The 22,321-nt window shown below is 39.5% G+C and overlaps 2 protein-coding genes across 3 annotated transcripts in view; one reads left to right on the top strand and one right to left on the bottom strand.

Annotated features, from left to right (window-relative positions):
- The window catches only part of YDJC (YdjC chitooligosaccharide deacetylase homolog), a 19,385-nt gene extending 13,621 nt beyond the window's left edge, over window positions 1-5,764 (top strand). Inside the window, exon 6 of the mRNA XM_075167965.1 lies at window positions 426-5,764. Coding sequence (XP_075024066.1) covers window positions 426-756 — 331 coding nt within the window. The 3' untranslated portion in view covers window positions 757-5,764. The remainder of the gene's footprint in view (window positions 1-425) is intronic.
- On the bottom strand, window positions 3,732-22,321 carry UBE2L3 (ubiquitin conjugating enzyme E2 L3). Of its 2 annotated transcripts, none has more exons than XM_075167968.1 (4): window positions 22,156-22,321; window positions 13,461-13,556; window positions 9,322-9,508; window positions 3,732-5,868 (listed from the first exon to the last, which is right to left on the bottom strand). In XM_075167968.1, exons 1-4 carry the CDS (start codon window positions 22,180-22,182, stop codon window positions 5,714-5,716), a joined length of 465 nt encoding a protein of 154 aa, XP_075024069.1. In that variant the 5' UTR covers window positions 22,183-22,321; the 3' UTR covers window positions 3,732-5,713. The 2 variants fall into 2 exon arrangements, with proteins under 2 accessions (XP_075024069.1, XP_075024068.1); XM_075167967.1 differs by lacking the exon at window positions 22,156-22,321 and adding an exon at window positions 21,438-21,494.

Raw genomic sequence — 22,321 nt, 5'->3', positions numbered from 1 at the left:
TTATTATTCAGGTTTTAATTGGCCTAGCAATAGCAAGTTATTTTGATAGTGTGGTAGTTTTCAGTTTAGCTCTGCTCTTCCCTTTTGTGCCAACAAAATGCATCTATAAGCTCACAGATGCCAAACAATGCTTGTGCTGTGACACAGTACACATAAATACAGTAATAATAGCAGTACTGGGGCTTTGCGGGGACTTTCTGTCAGACCGAAGAACTGCTGCTTTAAATAGTATCCTGGCTTCGATAAGGAAAGAAAAAGCATTACTGGCTTGTAGTTCTGGTTTTACTTTTGTTTAGAGTTAAAAGTTTTAAACTTTTCTATCTTAAGTTTTAGGTACATTTTGATTCCTAATCTACTGGATGTAACACACTCCTTTCTAACTACCTCGTTAGCATTAACATCAGTGTTCCCTCCTCTGGCTACAGGTGGCCAGACATTTACATAGGTTTGAGTACCATGGGCAAGAACATGTCTGTCAGTAACATCTGGAGCGCCATCGACACCGCCATCGTGGAGTCCGTGTCCAAGGCGCCCTCGCCCGCAGACCCGATGCTACAGAGCAGGACAGTAACGATTGAACTGATGGTGCATCCAGGGTACCCGAGCGTCCCACCCGTCGGCGGCTGTGGGGAAGGACCAGACGATTTCTCACAGTCCTGGGAGCGCCTCCATGAACTCCAGACATTAATTAAGCCAGAGCTGCAGAGCCATTACAAAACCAGGAACATTCAGCTTTGTTCATTCAAAGATCTTTAAGTAAACAAGCATACATACATACATTTATTCATACTCTGAAGATACGCAGTTGCTATGTCCCGAGAAGCCAGACCACTGTTACCAGCGTAATACCTCCTGGTACAGCTGACAGGAGCTGGGAACAGCATTAGGATGTTCATGGAGGAGCGACACCCTGTGAGCCGCTACAGGCAGTACCCCAGAGCCCTGACTGGCCGTTCTTAGGCCACGGCATCTGCTTTGAATGTGACAAACCTCTTCTGCGTCACCCACTCGCACACCATTCCAGCGCAGCGTGGCAGCCAAGGCCCAGCCCTCCTCCCAGCACTCAGTTCCTGCCAAGCACGAAGACAGGCTTTGCTGCGAGACCAAGCAGCGCACTAGCACCCTGAGGGTTCTGATCATTTCTCTTTTTGGACTTAACTGCAAAAAAAAAAGAAAGATGCTGGGGAGCAAGTGCTGCTTTGGAGCAACCCCTTGGTGTAGGTTGCCCACGGGGGGCCTGAAAACCTTCAGCATTTGGTTTTCTTAAAGCACCCAGTCATGGTCCCTTCCCCTCCGCTCGTGCCTGCCCATCGATGGCGAGGGGCACAGGGGCACGTTACGTCACTTCAGGGCATTTCTCTGCTCAGAGCAGTCTAGCATGGTAGTGTCTGCAGCCATATTCCATGTACAGCCTCAGCCAGCAGTAATTACGGCTCTTCCTATTTACGTTGCCTCTTGGCATTAAGCCGCTGTAGGAAAGTAACACCAGCCACAGCCCCTTCAGAGAGGCTTTTCTTCCCTTTTCTTTTTTTTGATGACTTTGCAAGAACAGCAACTGTTGACCCACCTGCTATTTCAGTAACTGCTGCATACGAGAGCTCGCCAGCAACTGCTCCTGCACTGCCCACCGTCTCTCGTGAAAAATGCGTGGCTATGTACCAACTATGAGCAAGTTTTCAAGTGGAGAAGGTCCTTGTATTTGTCCATTTTTATTCCTGTCATCAAAGCATTCAAACTTCAACAAGCCCTAGTAATACTAATACGTTTAACTGCGTTCTTAACTGTAGCCCTGTCACTCGTGTAACTTTCACATGGGAAAAAAATATTTTAGATTGTTTATGCTCATTTTCTGCGCAGATCTATTTAACGTAATCATTTTTGGTTAACCCTTTTTCTAATATTAAAAATTTCAATATGATCATCATTCTTTTAAGTGAAAAATAAACTCAGGCCTTTTTCTATTGTAACGCTTCAGGAGGCTTCTGGTTTTAGTTATAGCTGGAAAGCAAACTAAACCCACTCACCTATCTGCTCTTGCTGCCTGCAGAGTGCTGAAAGGACGTCTTTTTCTATCATTAACAGGAAACGTTTGACCTTCCCTATAAAACATTTGAGGAAGTTTTTGTTCTGTACAAATATGAAAAACAACATCAAGGATGCTTTAGAAAATATTTTTCCAGGTTCCTTCCTAAATTACTGTCACATAGTTAGTTTGATATATGACAAGTTTGTTTTTAAAAAAACCCATCCACTGCACTGTGCAAGTGCTAGACCGAACAGCCGAGTCCGATGAGAGCAGCAGTTACCTTTTGGAATGACTCAATTCCTGAAGCTTGTCCCGTCGGTGTTGGATGGCAAAGTTCCTGCTGTGTGGTAACAGAGAATAAAAAAACCCGAGAGATGTTAGACTGCAGAAAGCGGCTGAAGTTCCAGAGCGCTGTTAGACCTGTGAGTGCCATCTAGTGACGGACGGTATTTTATTCACGTGCAGGGATAAGCCTGACAGCAACACCAGTTATTTAATACCTGATCTCAGCTTTTTAGTAATGTGACCGGATTTTGATGGATTTTTTTTTAACATTTAAATTGCTCCATATTCTAACCGATGAATTTGCTCTCATCACAATCCTCAGGACGTTACACACCTGTTGACTGCTGTATGCATTTTCTGCTAGCTGAACGCTGCAAACACAGTGGCAGTCTTACCTGAGTTAGTTCTGTATTGCGAAGAAAAAAAAATATTTTGCAAATTACATATTTTTAAACGAACAGCATTAAACCCCGAATTTTCTTTTAAATTCAAGGGAGCTTTAAACGGAGAAATAAAGAACTACGAAAAGACTTCTAAATAAGGAACCTTTCAATTGCGTAAAACATACGGAGGTAAGGAAGTTTCTCAGTGGCTCTATGAAAGCTTTAAAGACAACACTGAGTTCAAATTAAAACCATATTCAGACCACTACCTACAATGTCATTGTACCAGGATACTTAAAAAACAGAAGTCTAAACCCCAGATCTCTCTGAAAATAAAACCATGCCACAAAGCCTTTGAGAGCAATTTTTATTAGGGTAGCAGAATGGAATTGCAGAAAGCCTATACCAGTACTCCTGGGTGTAGTTTCACCAATACGCTGTTTTTATTTTGGATATTAAACTGCACGTTTAGAATTCAGCATGGCTTAGGGAACCAGAGAGAACAAGAGCTTGATTTCCTGAGTTAACGCAGGGCTTCGTACTTTGATTTTTTTTCTCCTCAGACTTCAACCATACAGTACAGTATTTGATCTCAGTCTTTTTTCAGAGGGCTGCCTACAAATAAAAGCCATCACTTAGGTTACACATCTTGTAGTTTAGAATTGAACTATGAAGAGCACGCAAAGAGAACCGATAGCAATATCTGTCTTCTATGTGACCTTTACAGATGAAATCGGAACAGCTGGTATGGCGCTGCTGTAGGCCTGTATGAATCGACTGGAGTTCCTCGAATTACACAGCCCTTCCAGTTCCCTTTCAACGGCATCCAAGTCACACCGATTCAAATAAATGCAGTCTTTGACCTGAGAGGCTTACAACCAGAAAGTATACCATTTAGTAGCAACGAGGGCAGCAAACTAGTGCTACAGTTTTGTTTTAAATAAAAAGAAAATTTAGAGAATGGCAAGTTTCCATGCCAACAGACATGATCGAAAGGTACAGTGACTCACGTGATGCAGAAGTTACACACACTTCAGTTTGACAGATAATTTGGCATTATTTTATTATGAATCCCAGTGAGCGTGAATGAAACAAAATCAGTACCAACTTTCTGCAAATGAAGACACAAAGATGTGAAAATTTGGTAATAGACAGTGCTCTCACAAGCCTGAAAACACTTAGGAAATGCAAGTTTCCGTAAATAAGGTGAATGTGGTTTAGCTTTATTTACCTGCCAAAGAATCTGTCTAAGAACACTTAAACATAAAATTTCTTAGCTCCCTAACTTATAAAAAAATTTACTTTCAACAGAGGTGAGGTACTGGGCTGTCATTGTTTACACTAAATCGGAAATGAAAGCTGGATGAGAGGGATGAATGAAGAAATAGCAAATATACAAGACATGAAAACCGAAAGAGACCTACCGCTTGACACACTAGTTCTGACAGGTTGCAAAGGCAGAGGCTGTATTAAAACAGAATTTAGGAGTACAGACAACCATCTGGGTGAGGGATTTTCTAACTCGACTTCCTGCGCATCGAAATGATATGTACTCCCAGATACCTAAGAATTTCTGGAGATAAATCTGTTTGCTCAATAGCATACCCAAGTTTGACAGGCGGGGAAGAGACAGCAGTTTGATTGTATGGCAGTTTGACTGTGGAGCTATGATCACACTTTAGCCGGGGAAAAAAAGACAGGCAGCTGGGAGAAAGCAGAGACACAGTAAAGGATGCTCAATTCTGAACAGAAAGGGCTTCCTTCAGCACGCGTAGGTGTGCCCTGGAGCAACGGGAAAACAGCTCTGCCTGATTGAGTTAGAATGATAGAATGATACTTGAAGTACTCATTAAATCATCTAACCCGTGTATTTTGAGAACATAGGAACAGTAGTAGCGAAGCGTACTCTATTACAGGTTATTGCTTAATCCTCTTCTCATACCATTTTCGGTAAGAACTGTACACAATTGGGCTGGGAAGTGGCACGAGTACCACCCCATAAAACACAGGTGTTTTTTACACATTCCGATGGAAAAATGTTCTAAAATGATTACCAGTGCTGTCAGATTTAGTACTTGAATTCAAAATTAACGTTTCCAAAATACCGATTTTTAGCTCAAAAACCAGTTTATCACTTTGGTACCTCTTGGTCCCCAATTTCTGAAACTCTTCTAAACTGGTTGCAATGTTGTTCTGTGCACGTTTTCCTAGCTACTCTGCATAGGTACTAAGAATAAAAGTGAAAGAAGTTTGTCATCACGTTCCACTACTCATTTGCTACAGAATTTTTTTTTTCCAAAGTTTTCCAAAAGCAGGACATAAGCCATATTTTAATTCAATGACGCACACAAAAACTTGGGTTTCCCCGTTTAATAAACATTTTGTGGTAACATCAGCCAGATTTACATAAGACCTGGACATTATTTCTGATTGTTTTTGTGGGGTTTGTTTGTTTTTTGTTTATTATGTTACAAACTGAAGTTAAGGGGAACTTGCAACAAGTCCCACAAAGCACAGTGCAACATTTAAAAAGAAAAGTAAACAAAACTGCCAAACACTCAATCATTTTCTGCCAGAACTGGGATATTTTTTCTAAGACATCAGTTTGGGGAGGGGGATAAAATTCAATGAAGAATTAAATGAACTCAGGATAGTGGGAACTGCAAGAAAAAATAAGAAATGACAGCCACAACCTTTTCAATTTAAGGGCAGAATATAAGTCTAAGATATTTTTGATAAATTCTGACAAGAAAAAGAAAACAGCATACTTTAAAGTATATTGAAGCAGTGATTTTTAAACAAAGAAAGCAGAACTAGAACATCTTAAATTTTAATCCTTTCTTTACAGGTTACCTAGCCCACTTTTGATTAAGAAAACTGTAGAAAGTTAGTAACAGCCACAAGTTAACACCGAAAGGTGGCACTTGTCAATTTTCCATAGAGTCCTGCTTTACGGGGTGTCTCAAATGCACTGCTCCGATCTTCTATCATATGTTGCTGACATCAATTGTGTCAGATTTTAGTCCACTGGTCGCTTTTCACCATATTTCTTTGTAAACTCTTCAGCGTTCTTACAGAATTTTTTACGGTCCTTAGAGTATTCTTCAGCTAGGTCAGCCCGAAGGGGATGCTCGGGCTGTGGATCATTCACCAGTGCTATGAGGGACTGGATTACTGTCAAAAGAAGTATAAATACCGTCAGAGACTAAGATGGTTAATTTTTAAAAATCGAAATGTAAGCAAAATTCCTCAGTAAGAAAAGAGCTTTAACTGCATTTAAATACATCCCCATAAATCTAGGGTCTTTTCAAAAGCAGAGCATGAATAAGCTATAGCAATATGCCAAGAGTTAGTTCAATGACCGTGAACGAACACCAGAAAATCGTATTTGTAAACAAAATCAACTTGAATAGAGATCAAAATGCACTACAAATTATTTCCCATGTAACTGGCATCCTATCTGAAATACTCTCCTATGGCTAAGAAAGAAACGAAGTTTCAAAGACAAGTTCATCTCAAAGAAATTGGTAAAGATGGAATTTCCATCATGAAACATTTTTTCCTAATACCTGTCACAATGATGCAGTTGTAACTGGGCCTGCTTTTGGAAACCGTTTTTTTCAGCTTTATTTTTCTATGACTCTTACTTTCCCTATAAACAGCAGACAATTCTTCCCTTTATTCTGAACTGCCAACTACATCCACTAGTAGAGATACACCGGGCAAACAAACGCATAAGGACTGCAAGATGCTTTTCACCCCGCTGTTTACAGCCATTTCGTCAACGTTCCCCTATCACTTTCACAGGAAATGTCATCCTTAAAATAACTGAACTGTACTTGACATTTACGCAGTGAGCCTCGCATACTATAATGACATTTATTGCTACATTTTCCTCATATACATTCTCATGACCATTTAAAGCTAGCTAGGTCACAACAATCAGTTCTCATATCCATCCGCTAACAGGTATATGCGTTAGTCCACAGGAAGCGGCTACACAGAAAAAGCATTTCACTGTACGACAATATTAATAATATTCCATTTGAGGTACGTTCGGGTGACCCAGAGTAATACAAAGCAGCACCCCAAGAGTTTTTAAAGGAAGTATAACAACACTGTGTTACCTTCAGGCATTGCACACTAGAGCCAGCTGCCTCCTCCTGAACTCACATAAAATACTGACACCTACACCACCCAGCAGCAGGGACTTCCACAGCCCAGCTACATGTTGCACGAAAAGTCAGTCTATCATTTCTGAAACTGCTACTTAGCAGTTTAACTGGATTCTCCCTAGTTTTGCAATTAAGTTCTTACAAAACTTATCACTCCAGTAGATGCTAGAATACCAGAGTGGCTTCTTTCAGAGCATCAGTCTTTTCATGCTCACGCTCTTTTCCACCCTTACCTGATAGGAATGGGGAACATGCCTCAAAACAAATACTCAAAATCCAGAGAAGTACACCTGTTGCTATATTGCTAAACAGGAACATTTCTTACCACAAACCAGAGTTTAAACTGCAACAAACTATCTAAGGAATGTAGAATTGGTATTAGCTTACTTCACGGGAATTTACCAGTCCTGGACTTATGACAACTGTCATCATATTAATGAGTACTTATGAAACTAGCACGAATACTGCACATGACAATCCCTTTTCACTCAGTAACACACACTAAAATACTACAGAGAAAGTGCTACTGTGTTATGTTATTAAGGTTATTTAACACACAAGCCAGAAAAAATTAGGATTGTCATAACAGGAGTTGCTTCAATATCCACAGCATTTTAAAGCTATACTGTCACAACAGTCTGTTTTAATATAAAGCATAAATTAATAAAAAGTACAGCATTAAGATGCACTTTTAGTACATGAAAGATGAGTTAATGATTTATGATTAACCTAATCTCTCTGCTTTCTTGACACCTGACTGATAAAAACCAATCACTTTGATGCTGTACTAATAATGTTGCATTATTTCCTTGAGAAAGGCCCAAGTAGCAAACAGACTGAAGTTTTTTCACTGCAGAAGAGTTCTGGAGAAAAAGGAATAGACACTGAAGCATGGCTGTAGTAACATTGCAGGTTCATACAATGATGTAGTAACAACAGACATTGACACCAAAACGACTTCTTGAAGAAAGAGTTAAAAGACGAAGACCACAAAACAGCAGAAATAGTGAGATTTGCAATATTTTGGTATCCAGGATTTGTTCCAAATGCTGATTTTAACATAGTTTTTATTCACACTCTCGGAAAGAAAGGGAATTGCTGCTTCTCAGGGAGACACTGACTACTCCTGCATGCAAACGATTGCTTCAATAGTTCCACAACTAACACCAATTTGCGTTGCAAGCTAGGTAGAGACATGTTGTTCCGTAACTTAACTAGAGAGGCTCATAAGATTAAGACAACTGCTAAGGTGTTAACAGAAACCTTCTACACATTGTTTCCATTTCATCTCTCCCAAGGATCTTTGTCCTGTATAATCTGGCATAAATTAACAACAAATCATAAGATCTTCACTGACCTATTTGAGTTTAATAGCTTTTTTTTGCTGCCACCTCCACTTTCCCCAACATTCAACTGCTTGATCTTTTCTGAAACAACTACAGGAATTTTCCTATTTTGTCTTTGGGGTAAAATCACACAAACTGTAAGTAGTTTTATTAGCATACAGAAGTACACAGAAAAAAGAAATCTTAAGTACAGCATTGTACTTAAGGAACACAGTTCAAGTGAAAATAACCTCAAAGAAGAGTCTGGAAGAAGGAAATACTTTCTCCTACAGAGCAGGATACTTCAGTGTCACTGAAGCTCTTGCACTGGACTAAACTGCTACTCATTTGAATTAATATTATTAAAAAATATGCAGTTTTGCAAGGATATTTGCTCTTTCTATAGGTACAATAATAAATGCTTGACATCAAACTAATCATTACCTGACAGAAAACAGGAAGTTCTCACCCCAGCAACTAATGGAAGCAACAACAACAGAAAAAACCTACTCGGATCACACTCTCAGTCTGCCACAGAACTGATGAAACTTTTTTCCTTAAAATATTTAAATTCTTATCCAAAGACACTCTACACAGTAAGCCTTACAGCAGTGATCTTTTAAGAACTAGAGGTTAATTTGTGTTATGATTTCAGGTTTTGTTTATGACTCCCTAGAGATCTCAAACCATATGTTCAAATCACTGAACCACATGGCAGAGACTATAAAATATACAAAGCCTTGAGGTTTTGGACCCTTTCTTTCAAACACCTCTGGATTATAAAGTCACTGTTTAACAAAATAACCCCCACACAAACTACCACCAGAATTTTTAAGTATGCTGAGGACACTACCTTAATAAACTCTTCAGTCATGAAGAGTTTTGTGGTTTCCTGGAGGCGGACATGCCACGCGTCAGCATCATTACCTTACGTTCCAGTAACAAAACGAGATTCCAAAAGAGTTGCACACTGTGCTCACAACACATGATTCATGACACAAACCTTATGACAATGAATATACCATAAGAGCAGTGACCAGCTGACAAGCTGAAACGCTATTAGCTTTAAATTTAAACACAATACAAAGTTTCTCGATATCCAGTTCTTTCTCCACATGGAGTCCTACCTTGGTCAGTTTTGGTTGCTGGCTTCCAGTTTTCAGCACTAATTACTGGCAGACAAACCTGCCCCTTTTCATCGATGTTAGGGTGATAGATCTTTGTTTTAAATGTAATCTTAGGAGGTTTGAATGGATATTCTGCTGGGAAGTTGATTTCGATTCTGAAGGCTCCTTTATCATACGGAGGATTGTCCTGCAACAAGAAGACAGAATATCAAGAATCTGGCATATTCTAATGGATACAATCAAGAAAAAGCACGGTCCAGACTTCGATCTATCAAATGACCTCTTTTAAAGGCACTTTCTTCCAACACGTACTGCCATGCCTATGTGTCAGGAAACATCAAAACCTATTTGGTAAGAGAGAGGCAATACAACTCTACAACATTTGTATTCACCCTGGAAAAAGCAGATCACCATTGCTCTGAAGTTGGCTGACATTTCTACTGGTAAGGAAGCATCCAATCCCATTTACTTCAAGCTCAAGGTCCTATCTAATAAGTTTTATTCCCAACTTTGTATTTCAAAAAACATTCTAAATCCTTTCCGAGATACAAACAGGAAGGCTGACAAGGAAAACTGGTTTCTCTGAACTTAGTTATTTTACGAGTCTCACAACATGGTGGCACGAACAGCAAAGCAATTTGATTTGTCAGATTTCCCTATAGGTTCCAAGAACGTTTTTGTGCTAACTACACAAAAATCTGCTGAGCATTTATTGGTACTAAAGATAGATGTTCACTGTGTCTGCTGATGAGAACATTCTGAATGTGTATGCAGTTTTAGCACCCACTCTTATCAGTTCATTTTTGAAGGAGCATGATGAGAGAACCCTGAAGTAAGCATAGTAGTTTTTCATGCTGAAACAGAAAAAAACCAGTGCCCAGAATCTCATCTAGAAAACCTGTGAGATTATTGATACTGCTTCAAATACTAACTGCAGAAGAAAGGCAGAAGAAAAAATAAACCATTGCTACATTTAAAGCTTATGAAAATACCATTCTGCATTGAAAACAGTAACCATGGCATGAAGCCTTTCCAAACACTTTCTTGGGAACAAGAATCAAAGGCTGAGAGTTTCCAGTTGGTGTAAAATATAATCACACATATTCTTCATTAGCAACCAGACCATTCCCTGCAATCAAACCCACTCCAGAAGTTAAAAAAGGTTCACCAATATTTGGGGGTGGGGAGTGTTCTATTAAAATATTATTCCACAGAAAACATTTAATTTTAGTTTCATCCATATGGAGAAGTCTGGTCGTGTGTTTCTAAGAAATACAGCATAATTTTTGCAGTCAAGGGAAGAGGTAACTAGAGTGGCATTTTTTATCCAAGCAATCCTAAAGGCTTTAGAAGTTTAACAAATAACTTTTTGGTGGTGGTGACAACTTAAGCAGTTCGTGCCCTCTCCCCCCATGGCTCACTTGTTCTTACCTCCATCACATACTATAATTTGTCAGGCTGTTCAGTGAACTGATACGGGAACTGACCTGGCTTAAAAATGTCCATTTTCTGCTTGACTCTCAGTCAGAACAGTTCTTTGCTATTACTCAATGAATTGAACAAAAATGTATATAAAAGGTCGCTCATGTTTTAAGTAGACAAAACACAGAATATTCAAACAATTAATTTCCAATAATTTGTTATATTTGACGCTGACAAGGGAGAGAGTCAGAATTATAAATACCAAACACAAACGACAAACATGACTTGCGTTCTCCTTTTGCTCTGTAGTTTGTCCATAGCAAGCAGTTTTGATAAAGTGAAATGAAATTCATGATATACCAACAGTATCTCTTACAAGAGCAAGGAACCTGGGGTAGACAGTCTCATTTTGATGTTGAAATCAAACAAATAGTGTACCTTTTCAACATACAGTACATGAAGTACCTTATTCTACAATTTGGAACAGGAAAAGAAGTTGACAAGCTATCTTCAATCTGCTTCTTAATCGAGCAAACACCCTTAAAAACTAACAGTTGCTCCGAGGAACAAAACATGTCACATACGACACAAACTTTTAAAGCAGTATCTTTCACAGTAATTCTGTATGAACACTGTTAAAAATATTAACCTTTGTATCTTTCAACCTTCATTAAGTTGACCAAAATAATGCCTAGTTGTAGAGTTTAACAGTCAGTAACTGGTTAGTCCTACTAAAGTATGAGTAATATGTCTTTAAACCCTAAGCAAGAACATTTTCTAAAATGGAAACAGCATGTAAAACTTGAAAAGCAAAAACTCAGCAAAAAAATTAAACTTGCAACCAGCTTGTATATTACATTTTTAAGCCATCAACTCCAGCATTGCAATAGCTAAAAAAAACTACGCTAAGACTAAAGCATCTTCCTTAAAATAATAAACTATACTACTCTTTGAACATGTACAACACAACATTTTATTAATTACTACAGGGAGTATAATTTCATGACAAAATTCCCTCTGAAATACACCTGTAGTGAATTTAAAGCTATTTCCCTTCTAACAGGGCACATTATAAACCAAAAAGCAGGCATGAAGCACAATTCACTGCAACAATGTTTAAGCACTTGCGATGTTGTGAACCTTTGCAAAACAAACACTAAGGCCATACTCTGGTGAACAGAAACTGTTAAAAATAGAGGCTGTACATCACATTGCTTATTTTAACAGGAATGAACAAGTATTTTGGTGTTTTGCTTTATTAGTCATATTTACCAACCTTATACTACTTCAAAGTATTATCAAAGCAGTAAACTGTTATACACGAACCACAAATATCAGAGTGGCTTATTAAAGCGTATTGTTTCTCAGCTCTGTCAAATTTTAATGTTGAATCCTGCTTGCTTTATTTGCAAGAAGAGTAGCCTCAACCACTCAAAGGAATTACTTGCAGGAATATAAGCAAACAGTAAACTAAATGTATTCTACAGTATTTAAAGTGCAAAGGCTCATTATCTCAGCCTGTGTGATCTGAATTTGGGAAACTAACAAAGCAGAGGCACTGCTAAAGAGATGTTTCAAAGTCTTATAATAAAAAGACAGATTTACACTGGTCAGAGGACTTTTTTGGTACCACCCAAGGAAAAGCAGAACTGATGCCCTAGTGGCACAGCCTCTATTCCTGCAGACTTAAAAGTAGCTCATGTAACAAAGGGAGCATGAGCTATGGCAGTGGAAAATAAAGGCGGTGAAAATCCAAGTGACTTTCAACCAAGGAATTCAACATACTAGATTTCCTGCTTTCCCCTTATTAGCAAATCCCTCTCTATTTGACTAATACAGTGGTTATCTACTTCTTTTAAACATTCTCTTAAAAGATTGTAATGCTTTTAAAAAAATCAAAGTGTTGGGGTTTTTTTTTGCATTAATTAACGCCTAAATAAAGAGACTTACTTTTAAAGAGCTCACTTCTGAAAATCCAAACCTTTTCCTTGCATCAAACTTTTTCCAATACTCAACTTTACCCTAGAAATAAATCTAGTCGATTAAAAAAAGAAAATCTATTAAGGAGTAAACAAAATATTTCATACCTCAGGCTTTTTCCTATGATAACATAGGTTTTGTACTTTTAGCTTAATGTAATAAACTACAAACTTCATTTGCTTCCCCGTTCCAACACCTCTCCCAGGTAACCCAGTGCCACCACTGAGTCCACAGCCCTCGCCAACTGCAGCCATGTGTTGGACCAGGCCTACGATTATGAAGCATCCAGGCAGGTATTGATCAGAGAAGTCCAGAACACCTTTCAATTACGTATGGATTTTTCTTCACACAAGTTATAAGAAACACCTACTAACATTATCAGACTTCGATAAAACAAAACACAGAAGACACTCAAATAAAATGAGACAGGAAGATTACATTATTTGACCAAGATTACACAAGATCTCTGAAGAGAGACAAGAATTAAATCCAGGACCACACTTCACCACCCAGAGCATGTTTAAGATGCTGCAGTATAATCTATACAAACTTGAGTTGTATTTATAAATGACTAGCTTCTGTACAAACCCACAACTCTGAAAGCCAGGTTTTATAATAATAATAGAGATTCTTGTCTAATGGTCACCAGCAGCACTATTAAACTGTGGATTTATGAGATACAAATGATCGTCATTTTATTTTAAAGCTCAGTAGAATAAGGAGTAGTCTATACTCACAGGAACAATAAGCCCTTGCCAGGTCAATAAATTAGCTTCATCAACCTGGATATTACGGAAGTTTTTCATTCCACATTTGCGGATTTCTTCAAGTTCCTGAAAAGCAAGCAAAGTGTAAGTGTAAGTTAATAACAGTATTAAGCAAGATGCTCATATTTATTTTTCAAAATGCTTAGAGGTCAATGTGGGTTTCTTTAATGTTAAAGAAGCTTGAGGTTTTAGCGGTGGCAACCCACACAAATAGGAAAGAAAATTTTGCACCTGTGAGCAGTAAAATTCTCTGAGACAAGGTATTAAAAAAATGTTATTTTTTGATATGTCAGGAAAATACAAAAGTGCCTTGTTATTAACTTCATTACAGACACAATGAAGTAGAAGTATTAAAAAGAGTGCATTTAAACATGTTTTTATATCTCAAATGCAAATCAGTGCCTTTGGTAACAGATTATTGATAACTCTGCGAAGCACAGAAATAAAGTGCACCTTAGGACTTGACTGAAGGAAAATAGTGATTTGGAAGAATTATTTCCTAACAGTTTTAAACATGGATAAAGTCACTGAACAATTATTTCAACTGAAAACTAACAAATTCCTGCATTACCAACTTAAATTGATGCAAACCCACAAAAATATTAACCTAAGCCCAACTAGCCTTATTTAGACCAATAACTTAAGATACAGCTTTATCTCTGTTTTGTACCTCAAAGTTAACAGCATACGTTAAGATATCTCGCTTTATAGCTGTATCACTCTTGAACAAGGTATACTTCCGCACCAGTCAAACCATTTTTGATCAGCTAGTGATCCAGGTATCACCAAAACAAGTATTTAGGCATTTTTATATTTAAAATTATGTATAAGCCGTAGTGTAGCAACTGTTTCTTGGAGTACTTCATAAGACCAAAAAAGAAACACCTCAAGGTTCCACTTTTTTCCACAACAATTATAGCCCTCTGCTGTTGAATTCCCAAGTTCTATCTTTAACGAAAATTTAACTGAATTCAAATTCAAAAGTCATCCACAGTGAAATACAAAACTTTCCCAGTGCTTTCAAAACTGAAGCACATGCCTATGTGTCTACACAGGTTAGGAAAAACGTTGCTATTACAGCAACACAGGTGCACTCCGCCAGCACACAGTTCTTCACCGGGTGATAGCCTATTTGCAAAACTAGACTGTATATTATCACGATAAAGACACCAACTACAAGCAAAGGCACTATACACTGAAAAACAAAACCCATCAGTTTTCCTGGTACAAGTGCCGTACGGTCCAATTTTTTTTTTTTAAAATAGCTCTATGTTCATCTTAGATCAAACCTTTCTGCATCTGACTGGCAGAAATTTAATACATGTAGTAATCACTTGCATAAACTTAGCATCATGATAAAATGCAAACCCAAAGGGAAAACGAGATTTCCAAATGCACATGAAACAAAAATCACATGACGGCCACACATCAGAAGATGAACATTTACATTCCCACCCTCTGCACCTACGAAAGCAAGAGCATATTCAGAATACAGAAGTTTAACCTTGGAGTCTTGGATATTGAATTGATGCCCAACACAATCTTCACGACACTAAAACCGACTATTTAGTCTAGACCTGTGGATTAATCCCCAAATTCCACTGCTGCTAGATTTATGCAGTATCACAGACAGTTTGGGCTTCTTTTTAAAAAAAAGGGTAAGAGGATTATCTATTTCCTTAAAGCAGGAAAACATATAAAAAACACATAAAAATAATCCCATGAAGCACAGAGCAAACCAAAATATTCAAAAGAAAATAACCTTTACTATCACAGCTATAAGGGATCCTTTACAATCATTGAAACTGCAAATCCACACAGTGCTTTACAGCCGGCTTTGAATGCGCAGTGCACAAAGCAGCAGCTCAGGAGAGCCTGACTGATACCGGGCTCTCTCTTCCCTGACGGGGTCAGGGAGGAACTTGCTCAGAACAGCGTTTTGAGCAGCTCGCTCTACGCGTACAGAACTGGGAAGTCCTGGCAAACCACTGCTCCACAGCATGTAAAAGGGATAAATCCCATTCCACACTAGATGTAACGCATCAAACATTGGGAACAAAATAAGCTAATTAACCAGTACGTATGTAAGCATGAATAAATATGCATCACAAATGCCTTCACTCTAAAATAAGGAAAGGAAAATGGGTTTAGACAATTTTCTAGTTACTATATTAAAAACATATACATATGACAGAAATCTCCCCCATAACATCCCAGTGGGAGTGCAGTTTCCCTGCAGAAGCTTTTATCAAGGTTCAGATGAGAGCATTACACTGCTTCTGGCCCAGAGAACAATTGCCCAGACACAGAAAAAGGGAGGACTATGACTCTATAATTCAGGTATGTTATTAAGCTAATAAAACAAATTAGAAAAGCATGGCTTCACATTACTGGAAAATTAAACACCTACATTTCATAATTAGATTCAGGTTAAAAAATTGGATGCTGAATTAAGAAATGCAAGAATCCAGCACAGAGATCATTACAAAATCGTACAACTTTGTATGAAAGCAAAGAAAAGTTTAAAACAAATATGCAAATTGCTCCCCATTTTCCCTCAAGTCCACCACATGAGAGAGGAAGTTAAACAGCCTAGAAGACACTAAAGAACTGGCAAAAAATGATTCAGGACATCTTCCTCTTTAAACTGACACGTGAAGCCTTTGCAGGAATTCACTTTCAACATCAAAAAAGTGGTAAATTACTGCAGCGTATCCGGACCATATTCTGTGCTTCTCCTTCTGCTGCCTTGGGTCCCGCGGCAATAACTGACAACCGAAAAAGGGACTAGATGGGGATAAACCAGGCAATTTTTTTCCTCACACACAGGCATGACTGCAAAGGTCACGCAGAATCAAGCCCACCTGAGCAGAGGACTTGCCTGAACTACACGCTTAAGACAGGTTCCAATTTACATGAGAAATCACTTTTCTTATACTAGAAGTGTTTAAGATTTCATATACTCCACTCCAAATTAATCAATTCCATGTTAGACTTATTTACAAATAGCTTTTTTTTCCTACTACTATCCCCACAAATACAATGTAATACTGTACTTGCAAGTTAGGCTTTTAGTGTCCAGTGCATCAGGAGTGGTAAGAGATTCAGCATTCACAATTTAAGGATTGGGGAGGGGTGTGTTTTGTGAGGGTTTTTTTTTTTTCCCCTGGCAACTGCCAAAACCCATAATAAAGATCTAACCGCCTCAGAGATACAGAGGCAGACACAACTACAGTATAAACGTACTGTTAAAAAGTGAATGAGCTACTAAATACTTTCAAACAGCACAGATTAAAACTTAATACTGCATTTAACATTGGCTTGAGCAACTCCAAAGGGACAAAAATTACTTGATGAGGTAAAAGGATATAGTCCAGATATTTATGTCAAAATAATACTTAAGAGTCCAGGCAGACAGTAAATAGATTAATTCCTTTTCTTGTCCTCCACCCCTTAATTTTGTCCAGTAACATAATTAAAGGAGCACAGGAGGAGTGTAACTAAAGGTTAAAAGACTGCAATAAGAATTTCAATCAGTCTTTCATTCCCCACTCTTATCAACCTTGCACGTGACCTTGCTGCATTGGTTTCCCCATTTGTAAAATAGAAATGTCTTCTTATTTCACGGGGCTCTCTCGAGATGCGATGTTTGTAGTTTGGATACGTTCAGAGAAAGTGTTATACATAGCACATGAAATGGAGAAAACATTGTTTCAGAGGTGGCATCTGATCTTCAAGTATAATGCTGAAGATATTTTACATAAAAGTACATGCTACCTCTCATATATAATCAACAAGGAGTTCAAATTTTGATTTTCAGTATTGTATAATCACTTGTGCCGTTCAAAGCAAAAATTAAATGTTGAAATTAAAAAGAAAAGTAAGTGGCATCAGCTTAAAATGTAGTAAGTATTTTAAAAACCCTGCAACTTCAACTGTTTTTTTCCCGTGCATCTTTCAAATTTTGCGACTTCTCTAGAAAAACGAAGCCAGATAGGAAAATGCAGTGAAGACAAACACTTGTAAGAGTGCAATCCAAGAATATGGGAATAAGTGTAAGAGCTCATACTGCTCTTCTGCATCAAGCCCAAAATGCTATTAAATGCATAAAGAAAAACAAAAGTCTACCGAAATAACTCTAAACCATGTTTCTCTACTGTGTACAATTTATGTTTATAAATACACTCTCCAAGAGAAGCGTGACAAAGTTAAACAGGCTCCAAGACACTGATAAGGAACTGGCCAGTTTTACTTTCTGAATCTCATACAGTACAGAGAAGTGTTAGAACACCTTAAAATAAAATTTAATTTACTTAAAAAACCCCCACAAAACCAACCAAAAAAACAAATAGATTCTAGCTCTTATAAGAACTATTATTAAGTTTCCACTGCAACATTATAACCCTGTATATTCACATGCCTTTGATTTACTGACTAATGCTACTTACTGGCAAACTATTTTCATTTGATTAAAAATCCTTTTGTCAATTCTCAGTTTCAAAGAGGGAAAATGAATCGGTATTCTCACTTCTGCGTAAGGACGATCATACATTGCTCAAAACCACATTTCCCCGCTTACTGATAACCAGTGTTTGGATTAATTTAGAATTGTTTTTCAAATACCAAAGTTGTTATAACCCCTTTATTTGGAAGGGCTATGGTGTTTACAAGACCACAGCATACTGGAGATTGCAGGCCATCGACAGCAGGTACCCGGGTGTGGCCTTGTGTTTGTATTTTATCACGGAGTTCAACAGTTGCATAAATGTTTGACTGTGCAATTATGGAAGCAGAGTTAAAACAATAAGATTAAAATAATTGTCTATGTACCTCACTTCATATGTGAAGTGTTATTTACCGTTTAAATCTATTTTCAATTTTTAATACGAAAGGTATTTTTGAACATCTAAAAACCAGGAGACAAAAGCGCGGATCTTACAGACACCTGAGCTCGATCGTATGGCAGATCAGCACAGAAGGGAGCAGCTCCACACACGGGACAGGACAGCCTTCTCAAATACTACCTAAAAACGCCTCTTGAAGGTGCATCTCAGTACCACACGCTACTACACCACCAAGTACTATGACTATCCAGCACCGAAATAGCTTTCCCTTTGCAACTACCCACCACCTCTTCACATCGCGTATAGCCACAGATCTCGCATGGAAAACGGCTTGTTTTACATTAGTGGGTGGCAACTGTGAAAAGCATTTCATTGAAATCTCTGGTATGTCCCTTGGAGATCTATGTTCCCAATCATACATGTTTGGAGACAATTTGCTTTTTACGAGAAAGAGTCGTGAAGCAAAGTAGCCCCCTTAAAAGAGAAGCCTTAGATCCTTTCCCAAATTACTCCATATTTGCCCGTTTTTAACCTGAGAGATCGTCCATAACAACATATCCTTGACAAAGACTGCTTTATTCCCACCTCTCACATTTCAAGAGGAGTCAAGATCTGACAACTGTGGTTCTTTGAAGAGGTGTAATGGTGGCTCATAGATCAAAACTCCACCTCAGATGTCGCTGGAATATGATTCATTAGCTATGTTTATTTCCCATTTTTGCTAACCTAGGTGTGCTCCTGGAAAGGGCTGATTTTTTGTAAGTCAGTAGAGAAAAGTTCAGTTAGACTACTTGATGGTATAAAGCTCTGCAAAAATAGGCCATAAATAAGGTCTTTGGCCTAGGAAATGTAATTTGCTCAAACAGAGCCTGAGACAACAAGACAATCTTATTCTTGTTATAACTTGACTTTAAGTTTAAAATTGAACTGCACCAGTACAACAGCAAAATTTGTAATACTTCTTTCAGAAGGAGGTTTGCAAACTGAAGGATACAAATGGCTTCCACAATCTGAAAAGGACACCCACACTCGTACTCCCAGTTTTCTACAGGCAGACAGCGCGTTATGATGAACTTGCTACATCCAGTCTCTTTGAGCCACTGTGATTAATATGAATAACTATGATGCATGACACGAGTCCAGAAAAAATGCAGTGCTTCAAAATGTTGGCAAGACCTTAAGAAAATGGGAATTGCTTTATTTTATGTGATCTATAAAAGGTTCAAAGATTATTCTCAATTACCAAAGACAAACTTGATATTTAGCTCAAAGAAAAGACAGTTAATGCTTTTCTTAAATTATTTTAAACATAATTGAGTTACACAGGGAAAAACTCTATTTCCTTTAGTTATAATCACTCATCATTCTACGACCCTGAGAAAGGCACACCACAGGCTCTTCTATATTGCAAAATTTCAATAGTGAAAGACTTTTTAAAGTGGATCTGTGAATTTGGAACTTAAATAATGATATTAGGTTGATACACATGCGAGTTTGGACCTTCAAAACATCATGGTGCAGGAATCCAGATTACATCACCTGTACAAGAGCTCTGCTTTGCTCCTACTGAGATGAATGGCAAAACCCAAAGCCATTTGGGCTGACTCAACTCTCCAAAAGGCACCATGGTAGCTGCTTATTTAATAGCCTTTACCAGTCATATGATACAGAATCTCACAGCTCTTGAACTGGCATAAAAAATGCACACAACATGCACAACCCACAAACGTCAGGAAATAAAAACGAAAGTAAAAATGTAAGAGGGAAGTTATCAATGTCTCCTTCCTTCCTTCCTACACCACTCCCTCTGAAAAGCAACTGCCACACCGTTTTTCTAGAAAAGGAGGAGGTCACGTCAAAAACCATTTTTACAGCATTTTAGTGAAAGATTAAAGTCCTAACTAACATTTCAGAACTATAGTGGAACTGAGGGGGGGTGCTGAAAAGCAAGAGGCACTGCAGATATTAAGAACAATTTTTCTTGCCTTTCAGATGTTTATGTTCTATTTTAAATCTAAAAATAAAAAATAATTGGAAATATATTTTTTTCCTACCAGAGTAATAGTGATGTGCTTTTGAACAATTAATGGATTTTTTCAGAACAGGCAGAAAAACTGCCTTACAAAGATAAAATTAAATGGTTGTTTACTATCCAAAACCAAGGGGAACCTTATTTGAGGATAAAGCAACAGAAATATTGATTATGACACTAAAGCTGTGACAAAACATAACAGCTATCAAAAATGAAATAAAAAAATTAATGCCAGCTCATCAGGATCCTTAAGGACAATTAAAGATTTACACCTACTGATTTAGTATATATGAATGACTCTGCACACAATGTATTTACTATTTAATTTTTAATCGCTCCATAGCACATTGAAAACAACAAAACTAGCCTTATGAAAGCACTGCTGAGCTGTTGGTTCCTTCAAACATGAAGGAGTTCTAATGGTTAATTATATATCTACACAATTAAGGGAATGCAACTTCAAAACCTACCATCTACATGCCTTAGTGAAATCCCAGCCCTATTAGGGGTCCACGTCCTTGAAGCCAGTTGCAAATCTGATATTAAAATACTAAGTTTAACAAAATCGCCCATATATCTGTCAAATCCTAGTGCATGGTTACATTGCACCCCACAGGGACAGGTTTTTTTATTATGGCTAAAACATTGCCTGACAGTTACGGGGTCCTTCCCCTACATTTCTCAGGGCTAGCCTGTAAAGTTCATTGATTTACGTTACAGGCACTCTGCATGCAAATACTGTAGGGTATTGCCATAGCGTTTTACAGATGACTAAATTTTACGCCACTATGTATGCGTGTCCTAGGCAAACCCCACTGCAGACAGTTTGTAATGTTAATTGGCAATTACATACAACACATAAAACAAACTTGTATGCTTTGGGGGCAATGGTTATCATTTTCTTGCTAAGTACCACCTTACTTCTCAAGCAAAATGATGAGAAACTTAATCCCAAACAGTATTTTACAATAAACTATACGTGCTCTTGGTTAAAACCCAACTGAGGCTGAGTTTACATTTACAAGTACCCTCCACGCTTTAGAATAAATAGAGTGAAGACAAAAACATTACCACGTCTGCCGTGAATGAGGAAACTTCTGAACCCAGGTCCATATTTCAGTGTGATAAACCTCTTACTCATACAAGGAAGAGGTTACTCTCCGAAAACGAAATTATTTCATCCCTGGGCGTTTGGGGAAGGCTCCTTACCGAGGGAAGAGCGGGGGGAGCGGAGAACCCCCACCCGCAGGGCGGGAGGAGAGGGCGCTTCCCCACCGCCCGGCCGAGCCCTCCCCGCGGGCAGGGCCGGGGACCGCGCCGCGGCTGCGGCACCGCCGGCGGCGGGGCGACCCCTCACACCGCCCCGGGGATTGCCCCGGTCCCGGGCGGGGGCCGAGGCGTCCCGGCAGCGGCGTTTCCTTCCCCCCCGGCCCTTCCTCTTTGCTTAGTCACCGCAGGAGCCCCCCGAGGGAGGGGGACGGGGCGGCCCGCGGCGCCCGCCGAGCGCCCCCGCCCAGCCCCGGGCGGCGGCCGGGGGCGGCGGAGCGCTGCCGGAGCCCGGGGCGGCGGCGGGGAAGACAGCGAGGCCCCTCACGGCCGCGGCCTAGGTGCCGGCTGCTCCCGTTCCGGTCGCTCCAGCCCGGGGTGCCACCGAGGGGAGGGGAGGAGGCCGCCCCGCCGGGCCGCGGCCGGGGAGGCGACCCCCCGTACCCGGAGGGCCGCCGGGGCGGAGGGGGCTGCCCGCCGCCGCCCGCCCGCCGGCCCTTCCCGGCGCGGCGCTGGCTGTTACCTTCATCAGCCTCCTGCTGGCCGCCATCTTGGCTCTGCTGCTGCCGCCCCACAATGCATGGCGGCGGCGGGCAGGGCGCTAAAGCCCTGCGCTTCCTGGGGCGGCAGGCGGGGGCGGGACGGGGCGGCGGGGATCGGCTCGGCTGCCCGCGGGCCGCGCCGGGCCC

The sequence above is a fragment of the Calonectris borealis genome, chromosome 18 (genome assembly GCF_964195595.1).
Source record: "Calonectris borealis chromosome 18, bCalBor7.hap1.2, whole genome shotgun sequence".
NCBI lineage: Eukaryota > Metazoa > Chordata > Aves > Procellariiformes > Procellariidae > Calonectris > Calonectris borealis.
This window is presented reverse-complemented; position numbering and strand designations above follow the sequence as displayed.